General features: G+C 39.2%; 1 protein-coding gene and 1 long non-coding RNA gene across 4 annotated transcripts in view; one reads left to right on the top strand and one right to left on the bottom strand.

Annotated features, from left to right (window-relative positions):
* Positions 1–20,520, top strand: part of Ppp2r3a (protein phosphatase 2 regulatory subunit B''alpha) — a 150,144-nt gene that overhangs the window by 119,073 nt on the left and 10,551 nt on the right. For all 3 annotated transcript variants that reach the window (XM_031345047.1, XM_031345049.1, XM_031345050.1), the window contains 3 exons: positions 10,199–10,374; positions 11,289–11,407; positions 12,570–12,676. In XM_031345047.1, the coding sequence (XP_031200907.1) occupies positions 10,199–10,374; positions 11,289–11,407; positions 12,570–12,676 (402 nt within the window). The remainder of the gene's footprint in view (positions 1–10,198; positions 10,375–11,288; positions 11,408–12,569; positions 12,677–20,520) is intronic.
* Positions 9,983–14,146, bottom strand: LOC116073269. Its single transcript, XR_004111748.1, has 3 exons — positions 13,698–14,146; positions 11,165–11,356; positions 9,983–10,410 (listed from the first exon to the last, which is right to left on the bottom strand). It is a non-coding gene; the product is annotated as an uncharacterized LOC116073269 (long non-coding RNA).

Here is a 20,520-nt window from a genome sequence, read left to right as displayed (position 1 = left end):
AAAAAAAAAAAAAAAAAAGAACTGGTATTTATATTGAGTGTGGAATAGATTCTGCAAATTTTAGCTCTTTTATAATCTGCACTAGTTCTGTAGTAAAATGAGGAAAGAAGGAAAAGCAAATTGTGGGACTAGAAAGACGGTTCAGTGGATAAAGCCATTCCAAGCAAGCTTGAGGACCAGAGTTCAGATCGCGAGCACTTACATAAAAGCCAAGCTCTGAGGACCCTGCCTGTAATTCTCATGTCCAAGAAACACAGACAGTATCCTTAGGGCAATAGTCTAGCTAACTAGACTAGTTGAATCAGTGAGACATGTTTAGCAAGAGAATCACGCTCAATAAATAAAGTGAAGAGCACTTGGGAAAGACACTTAACAACTCTGCCCTCTGCAAGCTTATACAAAAGTGCACTTTGACCTACACACATGCATGTAAACATACTAAAGAAGCAGCAGCAGCAACAGACTGACTCGTATGTAAGATCCTAACCTCGTGTTCCCAGTTGAAGTTATCACTCCCATTCCTTGGCACTCTCAATTATGCCTGATCTTATAATGTGAACTTACATATTTCTTTTCACTACTGTCTCCTGGTTAGGCTAAAGACCTAGGTCCCTCTCAAAAGGACTTCTTGCCTGTAAAATAATGTCCTATACACAGTGAGGCATTCTTGATGTAGATTTGGGTTCAGAAATGATTGAAAAGGCTAGAGAGATGGCTCAGCAGTTAAGCACTGGCTGTTCTCCCAGTGATTGGGCAGTTCAGAACTCTGTAACTCCAGCCTCCAGAGCAGTGGTTCTCAACCTGTGGGTCATGCTGCTTTGGGAGTCACATATCAGATATCCTGAATATGAGATATTTGCAATTTAAAACAGTAGCAAAATTACAGTTATGAAGTAGCAACAAAGTAATTTTATGTTGGGGGTCACCACAATATGAGGAACTGTGTAAAGGTCACAGCATTAGGAAATTTGAGAACCACTTCTCTAGAGGAACCAGGCACACATGTGGTACATAGATATACATGCAGGCAAAATATCCAAACACAAGCTGGAGAGATGGCTCCGTGGTTAAGAGCACAGACTGCTCTTCCAAAGGTCCTGAGTTCAAATCCCAGCAACCACATGGTGGCTCACAACCATCTATAATGAGATCTGATGCCCTCTTCTGATGTGTCTGAAGAGAGCTACAGTGTACTTACATATAATAATAAATAAATCTTTTTAAAAAATATATCCAAACATAAAGTTAATTAAAATTTTAAGTTTACTGAAATATTTAGTATTATGTTCATAAATAATTGAACTAGAAAATAAGCTTAAAATAACTGCCATTCTAAATATAAAGAAAGTAAATATTTCTGATGTGTACATGTGGGTACAAAGATGTGTGTTGCTACAAGTGTGTGAACATAAGGCCAGAGGTCAGCCCCTAGTGGTAGGCCTCAGGAGCCAGCTACTTGTGTTTCAGATAGGCGCTGTCACTTAGACCTGGGTTTGTCAGTTAAGCTAGCCTGGCTGACCTGAAAGCTCCAGAGACCATCTGTCTCCCTCTCCCCAGCACTAGGATTACAGCACATGCCACCATGCCTGGCTTTTTTCATGGGTTATTGAAAGCCAAGGTCAGTCCTCAGACTTACATTTTATAGACTGAACCATCTCCCTAGTCTAATTCTCACATGCAGGAAGAAAACTATTGAAAAAAAATATATATATATATATAATGAAATTAATCTCTTCTTTTTTAGAGAGAGAGATCTTTCTGTTACCCAGGATGACCTGGGCATCCTCCTACCTCACGCCCCTACAAGATGAGTCACATACACTACTGTGCCCAACATTAGATTAAAACTTAATTGTGATACTCCAAATTTACTACTAAATGTTCTGCTCAATAATTATAGTTAAATAGTTTGGATATATATTATTTTTTAATAGATATACATTTTAAATTTCTAGATTAAAGGGGGTTAAGGGTTTTTGTTTTGTTTGTAATGGCGTTAGGTAAACCAGGCATGGTGTGATACATGTATTTAATCCTAGCACATGGGAGGGAGAGGCAGTTGAATCTCTATGAGCTTGAAGCCAGCCTGGTCTACATAAAGAGTTCCAAACAGTCAGGGTTACACAGAGACACCTTGTCTCAAAATAGAACAAAAAGATATGCTGGGCAGTGGTAGCACACGCCTTTAATCCCAGCACTTGGAAGGCAGAGGCAGGCAGGTTTCTGAGTTCGAGGCCAGCCTGGTCTACAGAGTGAGTTCCAGGACAACCAGGGCTACAGAGAAACACAGTCTCGAAAAAAACAAAAAACAAAAAAAAATTTATTTATATATTTTATACATATATATCTTTTATACATATATGTGTCTCAAAATACATATGAAAGAAAAAATAAAGAATTGCAGAGATAAATATGAATTTACAATTACTGTTGGAGACTTCAATATCCTACCATCAATAATGATTCTACCAACTACAAAGCTTAACAAGGAAATAGAGGCTGTAGATGAATGACACCATAAGTACTAGCCAGACCCATAGCCTTCTAGATCCAACAAACATCTATACAGCGCTTCATTCAAAAGCAGCTGAAGTACACATGGGACATTTGAAAGGAAGAGTATAGTACAGACAAGAAGACATCCTCATAGAGATTTTTAAAGTGAAAATAGGGACAGGGAATGGAGCTCAGTTTATAGAATACTTGCCTAGCATGCACAAGCTCTAGGGTCTATCCCTAGCACTACACAAACCAGCCATAATACATTCTTATAAATTATATATTATGCATTCAGGAGGTTAGGTAGGAGTATCACGACTTTAAGGTCATCATTGGCTACATACCAAGTTCAAGGACAAACTGGACTATATAAAATTATATATTTAATTTTTTAAAAGGCACAGGGTGAGAGTCTGGATAAAATGGTGGCTTGGAAGTCAAGTTTGAGGAGGATAGGGAGCACACACTTTTAATCCCAGCACTTGGTAGGCAAAACCAGGAAGATCTCTTAAGTTTAAGGCTAGCCTGGTTTATACAGCAAGCTTAAGGATAGCCTGGACTATATATAGAGACCCTGTATCAAAAAATGAAAAAGTCCTATCTAAGTGAGGAAAACAAAAGGAATAAGATATCACGGCTTAACTGCTTCTACTTCTCCCTAACTCACTTGTCAGTGCATGTGTGAACTCCCATAACCAGACTTGCTCCCCACTGCTACAACAGAGGACATGGCCAAGCATAGATATGCATTCCAGCCTTAAGGGCATCTTCAGAGTATCTCCTACAGAATCCGTATCAGAATAGAGAAACACCACATCATATATAAAGGCAGGCCTATCAGTGGCAGTAGTCAGCCCAGCCTGGAATAGTTTGAAGCGGAACACAGCACTGGATATACTGGCCTTCTAGCTCTCTAACCATACTAAATGCTTGTTGATAGCTTCTTTAAAAATCCTAAAAACATTCTTGCTTATTCTATGGTTAAAAAACACTGGCCCCTTAGGATGAACAACAATATGAACTAACTAGTACCCCCAGAGCTCCCAGGAACTAAACCACCAACCAAAGAGCACACATGGTGGGACTCATGGCTCCAGCTGCATATGTATAGCAGAGGATGGCTTAGTCGATCATCATATGGAGGAGATGCCCTTGGCCCTGTGAAGGTTCTATGCCTCAACGTAGGGGAATGCCAGGGCCAGGAAGCAGGAGAGGGTGGGTTGGTGAGCAGGGGGAGAGGGGAGGGAACATGGTTTTGTTGTTGTTGGTTTGGTTTGGTTTGGTTTGGTTTATATTTTATTTTTATCTTTTTTCAAAGGGGAAACTGGGAAAGGAGATATCATATGACATGTAAATAAAGAAAATATCTAATAAAAAAAAAAAACCACTGGCTTGGGCGATTCACACCTTTTGCCTAGCAGTGGGGCATTAAGTAAAGAACTTGCTGCTACCTTTCCCTTCTCTGTCCAGGAAGCAGAAGCCTCTCTGCTAGGCTGGGCTAGGCTAGCTCTCTCTGTTAACCAGAGAGGTAGGAAAGGGAAAGAATTAAGATGCTTTATACAGGCAGATATGCACAGACACATATACATTCATACACACATTTACACTTTCATTCACATTCTCATTTACACATTAACACATTCACATTTTTTATTGGGCCCAACCACCAAAGTGGTTAAGTCTTATACACTCAGCAAGAATTCATGCATATTTACATACATACACATATTTCTACACACATATGTACAAACTAGATATACATATTTATATGGATGAATGGGACAGAGCTCCCCAGCCAAACCATACAACCAACAATTTTATTTCTTTTCTCTGACCTTTTTATACCTTCTTAGACAAAAAGTTCTTTAGAATATTACCTCAGAGATAAAATGTTATATAAAAAGGGAGTTACAGAAGGATGTTAAGGTCAAAGCAGTATTTCATTTTCATATGTTCAATATGTTATAATCAATATGATATAATACAAGCAACAGTTTTTACATGGCCTTGCCTTATCATAGTAGCTTATCACACCTGTGGCTTTATCCTTGGACCTAAATGTTTTTCCTTGAACACAAATTTATTCCAAGTCTATTTCTCTTTTTAGTGTAATTATGAAAGCTCATTGTATTTCTTATTAGGCAGCCTTTACTTACTATATAAAGAGGAGGCACATTCTAGTCTTGATTCTACCTTTATTACATCTTTCTAGTAAAATAACTAAAATTATTGAATCAAATCAGGAATTCTATAGAATTATTAATTCATCTAAACAGCATTAATTCATGAAAGTTCATCTTTATGTTGATCTACCAGAAATCTGATCAATAGGGTGGGCTAATGCCCAGGGATTATTATATTAATTTCATAAAGACAGGAAAGGCAGTCAACTGCAAGAAGCAGTCCTGAGATGAAATCTCTTTGGAACCTTGCCATTGAGCTCACCCATCACAGACCATGCAAAAACAGTGGGCCACCGCCCGTTAGGCCAGCTGCTAGCCCCAGCCTGTCCTCATGGCTGATGACATATCAGAACATCAAATGATTTCCCAATAAACAAGGAAGTTCTGAATGATGTATTTCAATTCTGAAAGACTACAGCTGCCAACCCAGACTACTACTCTCAGCAAAACTATCTGTCATGATTTATGGCAAATGATCTTCCATAATAAAAGTAGGCTAAAGGAAGAACTAAGCCAGCCCTACAGAGGACACTAGGAGGAACTCTTTAGACTTAAGAGAATAATAAGTACACCAGAGAAGCTACAGGGGTAATGCAAATGAAGATTTGAAAAAGAATAAACCGGGCTGGTGAGATGGCTCAGCAGTTAAGAGCACTGACTGCTCTTCCAGAGGTCCTGAGTTCAAATCCCAGCAACCACATGGTGGCTCACAGCCATCTGTAATGAGATCTGACGCCCTCTTCTGGTGTGTCTGAGGACAGCTACAGTGTACTTACATATAACAATAAAATAAATCTTTAAAAAAAAAAAAAGAAAAAGACTAAACCTACAAAATGAATGACAGAAATTAATACACACTTTCCAGTGGTAACTATGAATACTAATAGCTTTAGTTTCTCAGTCAAAACATACAGAATAACAAACTGAATCTAACAGAAGATCCATCTATTCACTGCCTCTAAGAAACACACCTCACTATCAAAAATACACACTGTCTTAGGGTTAACAGTTGGAAAAATGTATTCCAAGCAAAGGAAACTGGGAAACAAGCAGATATATCTATTCTAATTTTTGACAGAATAGACCTCAAACACTAACTAGCCAGAAGAAATAACGATTAGTAGATACTGGTTAAGGGAACAATTTATCAAGAAGAAATTACAATCTAAACATAATATGCACTGAACACAGGTGTATTCAGTTTTATAAATATTATTAAATATGAATGTCAGAAATCGCTCAGCACTTAAAAGTACATGCTTCTCTTGCAGTGGATCTAGGTTTAGTTCCCAGTTTCCATGTGGTGGATCACAACCATCCTTAATTACAATACAGGGGATCTGACACCCTTCTAGCCTCCAAAGGCACCAAACACACATAGGTGTACATGTATGCATGCAGGCAAAACACTCATACACATAAAATAAAAATAAAAACAGTTTAAGGTAATATACAGAGATAGAACAAATACTGCTAGATAAAGTTAAATATTTCATATACTAAATGGTCCTAACAAATATCTATACAACATTCCAGAATTACAGAATATATATTCTCCTCAACAGTTTATGGTACTTTGTTAATAGTAAATTATATATTACTACATAAGGTAGTTCTCAATAGATACTGGAAAATTCAAATAACTTCTTATATTCTATCTAACCAGAATTAAATAAAGCTGGAAATCAACAGCAAGAGAAACTACCAAAAATTCCGAATACTAAACAGTGCCCTATTGGATGATGAGAGAATCACTGAAAAAATAAAGAAGTAAACCCAAAAATTTCCTAGAAATGGATGAAAATGAGAGTACAACATACCAAACCCATGGGATGCAAAAGCTAGTTCTAGAATGGATATGTATGGTTCCAAATCCCTAAAATTAAAAAGAAAAAAATCTTAAGACCTTCAAAAAGCAAGAACAAACCAAACTCAAAAGCAGTAGATAAAACATCAAGATTAGGGCAGGAAATAATGACAAAGCCATGAAAACATACAAAAATGGATGAGACAATGAATTGGTTCTTTGGAAAGAGAAACAATATTGACTGAAGAAACCCTAACCAACAAAAAGAGAAAACCAGAATAAAATTAGGGATGAAATAGGACACATTATAACAGATACTATTGGCTCAGAAAATTATAAAGGCATACTTTTTAAAAATGTAAGATTATTTTACTCCACTAAATAGGAAAATCTAAAAGAAGTGTGTAAATTGTGTGTGTGTGTGTGTGTGTATACATAAACATACATACATACAAACTACCTATTTAAAACCAAGATATAAACAACAAGATTGAATCCATTAAAATGATAATATATAACCACCATCAAAAAGTAGCCCAGGTACTGGAGCTAGAGATAGCTCACAAGTTAAGAACACATATTGTTCTTTCAGAAGACCTGATTCAAATCCCAGGACCTACATCAGGCAGTTCACAATTACCTGTACCTCCAGCTCCAGAGACTCGAATGTTTCTAATGTCCATGGACTCCTACACTTATATGTAGATATCCCGATACAGACACATGCACAAGTAAACACTCAATTTTTTAAAATATGTACTTGAAAACATATACATACGTGTGTGTGTGTGTGTGTGTGTGTGTGTGTGTGTGTGTGTGTGTGTGTAACTCAGGTCCAGATGGATTCACTGAAAAATTCTACCAGACCATTAAAGAACTAATACCAATCGTTCTGAAATTATTCCATAAAAATAGAAAAGGAAAGAATACTTTAAATTTTCTCTTCATGTAAAGACAGTATAATGCTGGTACCAAACTCAAATAAAAACACACACATAAAGAAAATTTTAATCTATTTGTTGTGGCACATGTCTTTAATCCCAGCACTCCAGAGGCAGCTTGATCTATTAGTTCTGAGCCAGCCTGGTCTATACAGAGAGTTCTAGGCCAGCTAGGGGCTGGCTACATAGTGAGACCCTGACTCAAAAAAATTAAAAAATGATTTTGAACAGTTTCATTGATGAACATAGATACGCCTGCTCGTTTCTGAATGGAAAGGGAAGAGTAGTGGATCTGGGGAAAGGTAAGGTCAGGAGGTGGAGGGGAGACAGTGGTCGGGAAATATTAGAGAAGAATAAAAAATAATCTACAAACCAAATTCAAGAACCAAATTCAAGAATACATGAAAAAAGTCCCATTGTACTGATAATTTTGGTTTATTTAAAAAAACAAACAAACAAAACAAAACAGGGGCTGGAGAGATGGCTCAGCAGTTAAAATCACTGACTGCTCTTCCGAAGGTCCTGAGTTCAAATCCCAGCAACCACATGGTGGATCACAACCATCCATAATGAGATCTGATGCCCTCTTATGGAATGTCTGAAGACAGCTACAGTATACTTACATATAATAAATAAATAAATCTTAAAAAAATAAAATAAAAATAATAAAAAACATAGAAGTAGTATAAGAATGTTTTCGTTTTAATCCCAGGAATGGGATATGGGACTGCTTCAACTGACTATGATTTGTCTTGTGCTCTAGCAGAGATGTGATTTTGCCAGCTGCAGATAGTGTGATTGTGTGATGTTTGGAATTCTGGGGACTTTTCAGAGGATATAAAAATGCTAGGGCTAAAAACAAAACAAAAATGCTAGGGCTAGCTGGGCCGTGGTGGCACACGGCTTTAATCCCAGCACTTGGGAGGCAGGGGCAGGTGGATTTCTGAGTTTGAGGCCAGCCTGGTCTACAGAGTGAGTTCCAGGATAGCCAGGGCTACACAGAGAAACCCTATCTTGAAAAACCAAAAAAAAAAAAAAAAAAATGCTAGGCCTACAAGAGGCAGTGGGTTGGTAGGTGGTTGTTGGCTGCTGTTGGTTATGGTTTAAGTAGTCATATGCAAAGAAGAAGAAATTAGATATTCTGACAGCAAGAATCAAACTTGCCTCAGGGAACTCAACACCCCTAGCCAGCAGGAAGGAGTCTAATGATAACATTGCCCCCTTTCTCCTCTATTTTTTTCTCTCCTGTCTGGTGCTGGTGGATTGAAAGGGTAGAAGAAAAGGGGTGGGGAAGGGTGGAAAAAAGAAGAACACACAAAGTAACCAAAGTCCAGATACACACCATGATTGAGTTGAGTTGAGTTTATTATAGAGATATGGAGTGGTTCAGTATATGTAAATCAATAAATGAAATACGTCATATAAATGGACTCGGTAGACTGAGAAATGACTGGGATCAGGTGAGCCATGCATACCCTGATTGCATAACACCAATTATCACAAAACAATGGGGAATTTCAGTGCTTTTATTAGCTATAGGGAGAAGGGTGTCAGGGGTTGGCTAGTTTTGGTATAAGGCACCTGTGGGCAAGCAGTCTCAGACTGTAAACATCCAAAAGCAGGACACTGCAATCCTAGTCTTTGCACACACTGGCCAATCATTCCTAAACACTCATATTTGCAGACATCATCAACATTCACACTTAGACCAGAGGAAGGCTTTGCCAACTCTAATCCTGACCCATATAGGAAAGGCTTTGCCAGTTTCCCATAGATATGGGGCACTGCTCCTCGACAGGGCCACGCCCATGTTAAATAATATACATTCCACTCAGGGTTTCACCCAATCGTGACACATTCACTCAGCCCTTCCTCTACTTCCCAGATAGATTATATGGCCATCATGCCAAAAACAGTCTACAGATTCAAAATACAATCCCAATAAAAATCCCAGTGTTCTTTATCACAGAAGTAGAAAGGCTCCTTTACATCATGTATGGAAGCAGGCTTAGAGACCAAACAGACCATAGGAAATAAAGTCAGAGGAATCAAAGGATACTTCAAAAAAATTCAATTGTTAAAATACCTGTTGTAATTGAATGTGGATCTAAACAATTAGTGGCAATTTAAGGGGTAATGTAAAAACAAGGACACGGGAACCAAAGCAAATGAGAGATAAAAGGAACATACTGATATTAACTCTGAGTAATGAACAGTTTCACTGTATTAAGTACATAGAAGTGATAAAGGCCAAAATAGCATCTGTTGGTAAAATCAGTGCGCAATTCTTGAAACAGAAAAATGGAGAGAAATATGGGGGTTTGGTCTGAAAATACAAGATAAAAAGCAAAGTAATTGCCGGGCAGTGGTGGTGCATGCCTTTAATCCCAGCACTTGGGAGGCAGAGGCAGATGGATTTCTGAGTTCCCGGCCAGCCTGGTCTACAGAGTGAGTTCCAGGGATAGCCAGGGCTGCATAGAGAAACCCTGTCTTGGAAAAAAAAAAAAAAAAGCAGAATAATTGGCTTTTGAAAACAACTGTTTATGGAATTTAAAAACAGATGGCAGAAGGGACCTCCCATTGGTTTTTTTTTTTATTATTATATTTTTGGTTGTGGAACTATCTTTTAATGGCTGAGCCATCTCTCCAGCCTTCCATTGTTTTTTCTAATAAACCTTTATAAACTAAGCATAATCTGTAAGACATGTAGATTTACTTTAAAAGAACCTCTACTGGGTCCATGCTAACAAGCATCTTTTACCTCTTAGCATTGAGTATTGGTTCCGCTGCATGGATGTGGATGGAGATGGTATACTTTCCATGTATGAACTAGAGTACTTCTATGAAGAGCAGTGTGAACGGATGGAAGCCATGGGCATTGAGCCCTTGCCATTCCATGATCTGTTGTGCCAGATGCTTGACTTGGTGAAGCCAGCCAGTGATGGTAAGGCCAATGGGACAGCGGTGTACACTGTTCATCCTTAAACAGAATGAACACAGAGTTCTGTAGTATCCTGATGGATTAGTGTTCCAGAGTTCCCTCTACAGGCTTCCCAACTACAGAAGAATTTAGTTTTTCTCTCTTTGACTATGAATGTCAAATCCATTATTTAAGAAATAGAACTTTCAGGCTGGGCAATGGCGGCACATGCCTTTAATACCAGCAGTTGGGAGGCAGAGGCAGAGGCAGAGGCAGGAGGATTTCTGAGTTTGAGGCTAGTCTGGTCTATAGAGTGAGTTCCAGGACAGCCAGGGCTAAACAGAGAAACTCTGTCTCGAAAAAAAAAGAAAAGAGAGAGAGAGAGAGAGAGAGAGAGAGAGAGAGAGAGAGAGAGAGAGAGAAAAGAAAAAGTAAAAGAACTTTCCATAAAGAAAAGAAATAGATTAGTGACTCAGAGGCACGGAAGTGGAAGTGGGGAGGACTTCTTGAAGAAGCTACAGTTCTTTGCTGGGGTGGAGGGCTGTTGAATGTTACACTGTTGATGGTTATACATCATGAGTGTGCTTAAAAGCCACTGACACAGGCAAGTTAAAAATTACTCACCTTTTAGCGGGGCAGTGGTGGTGCACGCCTTTAATCCCAGCACTTGGGAGTCAGAGGCAGGTGGATTTCTGAGTTCAAGGCCAGCCTGGTCTACAGAGTGAGTTCCAGGACAGCCAGGGCTATACAGAGAAACCCTGTCTCAAAAATACCCCCCCAAAAATAGATAAATAAATAAATAAAAATTACTCACCTTTTAAAAAAATGTGATTTATAATAAAATGGACATATACATAAACTTTTCAACATCAGTGAGTTTTCTCTTTTGTCAAAAAAGCTGCCAGTAGAATTTACAAGGTACATTTGTGTTTCCATAGGCAGGATAACTCTGCGAGATCTGAAGAGGTGCAGAATGGCTCACATCTTCTACGACACTTTCTTTAACCTGGAGAAATACTTGGATCATGAACAAAGAGATCCTTTTGCAGTCCAGAAGGTAACAGTATACATTGAAATTAAACTCTCAGAGCTGGAGTACCAAAGGTATATGCTGTATATTAAATGGTCTGTGCATATAGGCTCTCTGTATTTAAAAAGATAATGTCTAAAATACTTGATCAAATATGAACAGGGACAATAAAGTCTGAAGCAGAAGGGAGGGGAGAGGAAAAGGGATTATCTGAGTTCAAGCCTAGCCTGATTACCTAGCAAGTTCCAGGACAGCCAGAGCTATGTAGAAAGGCCCTGCCTTCAAATAAATGAATAAATACTAAGAACACATTTCATCCCACAAGTAGTCTTGCAGTTTAGGCTCCATCTCTAAGCCCTTGCTAACTAATGGGCTAAATTGATTGCTGTAGGTAGTTGCATAGCATTAGAAATTAGTTTGAACAAAGTAATTTTGAAAAAAATACATCAGCTACACTGACCTTGGTTTAATTGTGCTATGTATGCACTTCCAAGATAGTGTGGTAAATAGATTACCCTTCTAAGTAATAACAGAACTCCATAACAGACAACTTCAGATAATGGAACACCTTTTCAAGTATTATTCTTGCAGATGGCTATCAATTTTAAACGCTGTTCTGCATGAGAACAGAGACAAGCTCCTTTGTCATGAGCAAACATGTTAGACCATCCATAACCCTGAATGGAAAGAGAACAGACTCCATACAGTTGTCCTCTGAGCCCCATACATGCAGGCACGCTCACCCACTCAGACCATGTAGGCACACACACAAATCACAAATTTCTTTCTCTTTTTAAGAATCATGGAGCTGGAGAGATGGCTCAGAGATTAAGAGTACTTGCTGCTCTTGCAGAGTATCTATCCCAGCACCCATACAGTGACTCACAACTGTCTAACTCCAGCGCCCCCTTCCGACTTCTGCAAATGCTAAAAATATACATGATTCACAAATTAATCCTTCTTTTTTTAAAAGAGAGAATCGTAACCAAAAACATGTACGCTGCTTAGCATACATAAGTTTGTAACTGCAGGGGCAGATTACTGTGGAATGTTACCTTAGCCTGTCTTTTACTGTACTGGAATACTTTTCAGATAGGTTTTCAGCAATATACACTTAGATATTAGATATTAGCCATAAATATACCTACTTTTAATTTCTGCCTTTATTCTAATTCCTCCTTTTAACCAGGATGTTGAAAATGATGGCCCTGAGCCATCTGACTGGGACAGATTTGCTGCTGAGGAGTATGAGGCTCTCGTGACTGAGGAGTCCGCCCAGGTCCAGCTCCAGGAGGGGTGAGTGCATCTCTTTGATCTCACAGGGCTCTAGCAGGGCTGTCCATGTCAGAAATACTAAAACTACCATTAAAAAATCCTCCTCTCCTTTTTCCACTTTAAATAACATAAAAGCAATGTGTCTGGCTTAGCTCCCTTAACTTGGATGAACATATTCCCAATAGGCTTCTCCTTCAATCCTCACTGACTTCCTGACATTCTCATGTCCCATTGCCTTTAATAAGTCACACGTTTCATGGAATCCAAGATCACTGAGCACACTCTGTAGTAGTCAGTCACCCCAGCTACAGACTTGAACCTCCCCTAAAGAATAAATGGATCATGTGTTAATGAACCTTTATCAGGAAGAGTCAAAGGAAAATACCATGTATCAATTATGCTAAGAAAGCCGTTCAAAAAATTATACTACTTGGGACATTTCAGCAACTGTATCATTTATTGGTTTTTCTATTACTTTCTATGACTTCTTTAGAAATTCCTTATAATTTTTTTCTTAGTCTTTGTTGGGAATACAAACATGCTATCTACATCTAATATATGAAAGCTATGGAGCTCTGAATCCATATTGCAGGGGAAATGCCATTTTCTTAACAACTCGTAATGACTCATTTTTATAGCTTTGTAATATTCTACTGTATATATCATGTATGAGTACTATAATATTTTACTATTGTATTATTACTTTATACTCTTCTAATTGATATTACATTTTTAACATTTCACTGTTTCAAATTATGGTATTTGTGGAATCATCCAGTATACATGTCATTTAATATATAGGATGAATTCTTAGAACACACCAACTAGAAAACTGTATGAAAACTAAGTGACTGTCAAGAGTCTAGAGAGAGATAAAGGGATGTTATAGAAACCAAGCAATGATGGATGCAGACCTTCTAACTGAGCAACAGTTTCCATGTCTTAGCCTAAAGGGACAAGGACATGAAACACCAAAGCCAAAACCAGTAGCTTTGTGAAAGGGCCCGACAGGATTTAGAATTTGCCAAACCAGGAAACTCACCTGTGAACAAGCTACTAGAAACACACATGCCACTCTCTTCATGTCCTCAGCAACTGGTGATGGCACCTCTTGACTTCCATAAGACCAGGGAGCTCCCTGATTTGTCCATCAGGTCAGCCGGAGCATAGAGAAAAAGGATAAACAGGAACTATCCAGTCTAGTAGTAGATGTGAAACACTCCTTCAAGAGGTTGTGCCCTGTGCTACCTCCCCTCCCTCCCCTCCTCAGCCCTTACCCCCACCCCAGTCCCATTGTCAAGGGGCAGAGAATGACCTTGACCTTGCCCTCCACCCTGAGCCACTCCAGCACTGGGATGAGGAGGATGTGTTACTATACCTAGACCATGGTATCTTCAGGATCTTTTTAAATCTGGAGATTTTTCTTTATTTAGCCTAAAAACTAAGGTTTCATATGTGAAATTCCTTTTTAATAAAAGATGGCCTGAGTAGGCAGGGTCAGAAGCCAAGTATATCCAGGGGATACTAATAATAACTGATGACAGTTGTAACTTGTCACTTTACTGGAATGCAACAATGATTAAAGTTCTGATTTGCCTCTTCTATAGGATAATTTTGTTTCTTGTTTCCACTTTTTTAAAATTATTTTATTTATTTACATTCCAAATGTTGCCTCTCTTCCTGGTCCCCCACCCCCACCCCAAGTTCTTCACTCAATCCCCTCTCCCTTTTGCTTCTGAGAGGTGTTCCCTCACTCATCCACTCATCCATCAGCTCACTCACACCAGCATCCCCTTCCCTGGGGCATCAAGTTTCTACAGGATTAAGGGCATCCTCTCCCAGAGGCCAGACAAGGCAGTCCTCTACTGCGTATGTGCCAGGGTCCACAGACCAGCCCATGTATGTTCTTTGGTTGGTGGCTTAGTCTCTAAGACCTTCCAGGGGTTGGGGTTGACATTGTTGGTCTTCCGTTGGGATTACAATCCCCTTCAGCTCCTTCAGTCCTTCCCCTAACTCTTCCAAAGGGTTCTCCAATCTCAGTCGAATTGTTGGCTATATCTGCCTCTAAGTCGGCTGCTGGTAGTCTCTCTCATAGGACAGCCATGCTAGGCTCCTGTCTGCAAGCACAATAAGAAATCAGTAATAGTGTCAGGGTTTGGTGCCTGCTCATGGGATGGATCCCAAGTTGGGCCAGTCACAGTTCCTTCAGTCTCTTTGTCCATTTTTGTCCCTTCATTTCCTTTAGACAGGAACATCTGTGTCAAAATTTTTGAAGATGAGTGGGTAGCCCCATCCCTCAACTGTGTGCCGTGTCTGTCCACTGGAGGTGGTCTCTTCAGGTTCCATTCCGACTGTTGGACATTTTGACTTAGGTCACCCCCCACTGAGTCCTGGGAGCTTCTCACGTCCCAGGTATCTGGGACTTTCTAGAGGTTCCCCTGACCCCTACCCCACACTTCTGCATATTTCCATTCATTCTCCTGGCACTTTGGGCTTCTCTACTGTCTCCTCCCATACCTGATCCTGCCCCCCTTTCCACCTGTACCTCCCATCTCCCACCTACTTCCCTCTCTCCCTCTGTCTCTCATGACTATTTTGTTCCCCCTTCTAATTGGGCCATAGTCCATAATCTGGGCCCTTCTTGTTAAACTTCATATGGCCTGTGAGTTGTATCATTGTTATTGTGTACTTTTTGGCTAATACCCACTTATCAGTGAATACATACCATGCACGTCCTTTTGGGTCTAGATTACCTCACTCAGGATGATATTTTCTAATTCCATCAATTTGCCTACATAATTCATGATATCCTTATTTTTATAGTTGAATAGAATTACATTTTGCAAAGAACCACATTTTCTGTATCCATTCTTCGGTTGAGGGACATATGAGTCATTTCCAGTTGCTGGCTATTATATATAAGCTGCTACAAATATAGTGGAGCATCTGTCCTTGTGATATGGTGGATCATCTTTTGGGTATATACCCAGAAGTGATATAGCTGAGTCTTCAGGTAGATCTATTTCCAATTTCCTGAGGAACTACCAGGTTGATTTCCAGAGTGGTTATACCAGTTTGAAGTCCCACCAAATGGAGGAGTGTTCCTTTCTCCACATCCTTGCCAGCATGTGCTGTTGCTTGAGTTTTTTGATCTTAGCCATTCTAATTGGTGTAAGGTAGAATCTCAAGGCTGTTTTGATTTGCATCTCCCTGATGACTAAGGATTATGAACATTTCTTTAAGTACTTCTCAGCTATTTAAGATTCCTCTACTGAGGGCTGGAGAGATGGCTCAGAGGTTAAGAGCACTGACTGCTCTTCCAGAGGTCCTGAGTTCAGTTCCCAGCAACCACATGGTGGCTTACAATCATCTGTAATGGGATCCGATGCCCTCTTCTGGTGTGTCTGAAGACAGCTAAAGTGTACTCATATAAATAAAGTAAATAAATCTTTAAAAAATAAAAAAAGATTCCTCTGCTGAGAATTCTGTTTAGCTCTGTACCCCATTTGTTAATTGGTTATTTGGTTTGTTGGGAGTCTAACTTCTTGAGTTCTTTATATATTTTGGATATTAGCCTTCTATCAGAAGTAGGGTTAGTAAAGATCTTTTTCTAATATGTAGGTTTCCGTTTTGTATTATTGACAGTGTCCTTAGCCTTACAGAAGCTTTTCAGTTTCATGAGGTTCCATTTCTCAATTGTTGATTACAGCCTGAGCCATTGGTGATCTGTTCAGGAAATGTTCCCGTGTCAATGCATTCAAGGCTATTTCCCACGTTTTTCTTTTATTAGATTCAGTGTATGTGGTTTTGTGTGGAGGTCCTTGATCCACTTGAACTTGAGCTTTGTAGAAGGTGATAAATACGGATCAATTTGCATTCTTCTACATGCAGACTGCCAGTTAGACCAGCACCATTTGTTGAAGATGCTTTCTTTTTTCCAGTGTATGGTTTTGGCTTCTTTGTCAAAGATCAAGTGTCCATAGGTATATGAGTTTACTTTTGGGTCTTCAATCCTATTCCACTGATTGACCTTTCTGTCTCTATATCAATACCATGAGGTTTTTATCACTATTGCTCTATTGTACAGCTTGAGGTCAGGGATGGTGATTTCCCCCAAAAGTGGAAATAGTCAAACTCGGGGCTGAAATCAATGAATTAGAAAGATAAAAAGAATCAACAAAACAAAGAGCTGATTCTTTGAGAAAATCAACAATGTAGAAACCCCACCCCCCCCAAAAAAAAAGAAAAAGAAAAAAAAGAAAAACCCTTAGCCAAACTAACTAAAAGGGCACAGAGACAGTATCCAAATTAACAAAATCAGAAATGAAAAGGGAGACATAACAACAGAAACTGAGGAAATTCAAAAAATCATCAAATCTTACTACAAAAGCCTATAATCGACAAAACTGGAAAATCTAGATGAAATGGGTGATTTCCTAGACAGGTACCAGGTACCAAAATTAAAGCAAGAGCAGGTAAACTAAGAAGTCCCATAAACCCTAAGGAGACAGAAGCAGTCATTAAAAACCTCATAAACAAACAAACAAAAAAAAAGCCCAGGGCCAGATGGTTTTAGTGCAAAATTCTACCAGACCTTCAAAGAAGAGCTAATACAATACTCCTCCAACTATTCCACAAAATATAAACAGAAGGAACACTACTTCATTCTATGAAGCCACAGTCACTCTGATACCTGAACCACACGAAGACCCAACAAAGGAAGAGAACTGGAAAGAAGTCAAGGTATCACTATTTGCAGATGATATGGAGTGCATGTGAGCGACCCAAAAATTCCACCAGAAAACTCAACTCCTACAGCCGAGAAACAACTTCAGCAAAGTGGCTGAATATAAAATTAACAAATCAGTAGCCTTCCGTTATACAAATAATTAATGGGCTAAGAAATAAATTAGAGAAACTACACCCTTCACAATAGCTATAAATAATACAAAATATCTTGGTGTAACTCTAAACAAGTAAGAGATCTATAAGACAAGAACTTCAAGCCCCTGAGTAAAGAAATCAAAGAAGACCTCAGAAGATGGAAAGACCTCCCATGCTCGTAGATCAATAGGATTAACATAGTAGAAATGACCACCTTAACCAAAAGCAATCTACAGATTCAATGCAATCCCCATCAAAATTCGAACACAGTTCTTCACAGATGTGGAAAGAGCAATTCTCAACTTCATATGGAAAAACAAACAACCAAGGAGAGCGAAAACAATTCTCAACAATGAAAGAACTCCTAGGGGAATCATTACTGTTTTCCACTTATTAAGACTACAAGTTACCAGGGCTGAAGTGATGGCTGAGCCGTTACGAGCATTGGCTGCTCTTACAGAGAACCTGGCTTCCTTCCCAAGCACTGACATGGTTGCTCATCACTGTCTGGAACTCCAGTTTCAGGGGAACCAACACCTTCTGGCCTTCCAAGGCCCCGCATACATGGAGAGCACACAGACATACACAAAAGTAAAACACTGATACATACAAAGTAAGTTTAAAAAAATTTTGAGACAAGATTTCTCTGTGTAGTCCTGGTAAAATTTTTAATTAATTAAAAACACATCACAAGACAAGAGAGGTATAAATAACCCTTTCCTCCAGTTGCCTTACAGCAATGGCATAAAATAACAAATAATAAGAACTCAATTTAAATATAAAAATAAGCCTAACCAAATACAACAGAGGTTCTCAACCTGTAGGTCAAAACTCCTTTTCACACAGGGGTATAGGGGTTCCCTAAGACTCATTGAAAAACACAGATATTTACATTACAATTCATAATAGTAATTAAAATTATAAACTAGCAATAAAAAGAATTTTGTGGTTGGGGGGCCACCACAACATAAAGAACTCTATTAGGGATCACAGCATTAGGAAGGTTGAGAACCACTGCACTAAAAAGATAGTAAGTAGCTGGAAAATAGACTAAGGAAAACTAGGATAAAGAGAAAAATCATGTGTAAACCTAAGCAGGAACAATTAAAAGATGGCACAGAAAATACATATGTAAGTTTTATTAGCACATCTCAGCAGATCCCCTAGAAATCACTAAGGCAACTAGGAGAGTTAGTTAAACACCTAGAATAGTAACGCTAAACTTATATAGTTCATACAGTCGCAAAGCACACACAGCAGCACAGACCATGCAGCATAAACTAATGAAGTCATAATTAAAGCTAATATTTTTAGATCAGTGAATGAAAAGGGTTAAAGTTTCTTATTAAAACAGTTCAGGCCAGGCAGTAGTGGCACACGCCTTTAATCTCAGCACTTGGGAGGCAGAGGCAGAGGCCAGCCTGGTTCACAGAGTGACTTCCAGGATAGCCAGGGCTACACAGAGAAACCCTGGGGGCGGAGGGGACAGGGAGAAACAGTTCAGTTATAGAATATGACCACCACTAGAAATATTATTTTAATAATTTAAAAGCACTCCTTAAAAAGCTTTCTTGGGGCTGGAGAAATGGCTCAGTGGTTAAGAGCACTGACTGCTCTTCCAGAGGTCCTGAGTTCAAATCCCAGCAACCACATGGTGGCTCACAACCATCTGTAATGGGATCCGATGCCCCTCTTGTGTGTCTGAAGGCAGCTACAGTGTATTCATACACATTAAATAAATTAAATAAATAAGCAAGCAAGCTTTTTTGATGATATTATTAGACTTTAGAGACAAAAAAATTAGAGGTGGGGAATAAATCTTATTATTTATAGATATTGTAAAGTTTTCCTAATTTGAAAAAAAAAAAAAAAAACTTTGCGAGTTTTGTTTATAAAGCATTTACAGTATACATGTTAGGATACAAAGCATCCAAAAAGTAACAGTATGGACTAGCTTCTGATTAAAAGAGGGTAGACTGGATGTATGCTGCAGTGTGCAGCTCCCACACTACGGAAATAAGAGTTACAGCTGGTAGTTGCTTATGCTTGGGACCCCAGAATCCAAGAGACTAAGCAGCTAAATCATGAGTTGGGGACAGCTGAGAAACATAGCAAGATTCTGGCAGTGGAAGATGAGAATTAAAAAAAACAAAACAAAACAAAACAAAAAAAAAAACAGAGAACCACCTAAAAGAAGAGAAGGGCGAGCAAACAGGATCAGAAGGAAGGAGCAGACAGCTCTTTGTAACAGAATACAAGGGGCAATTGTTACAGATAATGGAAGCAGCACTTAGTGATCCCCACCTCATTTAACTAAAACCTAGAAACAAGGAGGACACCAGAAGCAGCGTTCACATAGGTCAAACTCTATATATCCCATCCTGTCCCTAAGACTATGGGAACCTGGAGGAGAAAGAACAGCCACTTGTACACTTAGCAGCACAGACAGACGGGACCATTTTCCCAGCCCTCCTCCCCTTCCTGGGCAACCAGTAAGGCAGAGGCAACAGTCCATTCCCAACGACAAAAAAAAAAGAATGCACACCAGACAGTTGAGAAATATCAACAAAATACAATATGAGGACATCACTGTTGGAAAGAAGTTAACACAGAGATCAGAACAAGGCATCAAAATGAGTGTTCAGAGGAGTGAAATAATGTACCCTTAAAAAGTACAGTTAGTGTCTTTAGAAATGGGGAAGTTCTTTTGTTGTTGGCTTTGCGGGGGGTGGTTTTTAACGGTTCCTATGCTGTGGTACACATCTGAAGATCAAAGATCAACGTTTAGATATAGATTCTTGTCACCTTGTAGGAGCCTGAGATCAAACTGAGGTTGGAAGGCTTAGAAGTAGGTCCCTTGCCAGACAGTGGTGGCTCACGCCTTTAATCCCAGCACTTGGAAGGCAAAGACAGCGGATTTCTGAGTTCAAGACCAGCCTGGTCTACAGAGTGAGTTCCAGGACAGCCAGGGCTACAGAGAG

This window comes from Mastomys coucha, unplaced genomic scaffold, assembly GCF_008632895.1.
Source record: "Mastomys coucha isolate ucsf_1 unplaced genomic scaffold, UCSF_Mcou_1 pScaffold23, whole genome shotgun sequence".
In the NCBI taxonomy this organism is placed as follows: Eukaryota; Metazoa; Chordata; class Mammalia; order Rodentia; family Muridae; genus Mastomys; species Mastomys coucha.
Note: the sequence above shows the minus strand (reverse complement) of the source record. Positions and strands in the feature narration are given on the sequence as shown.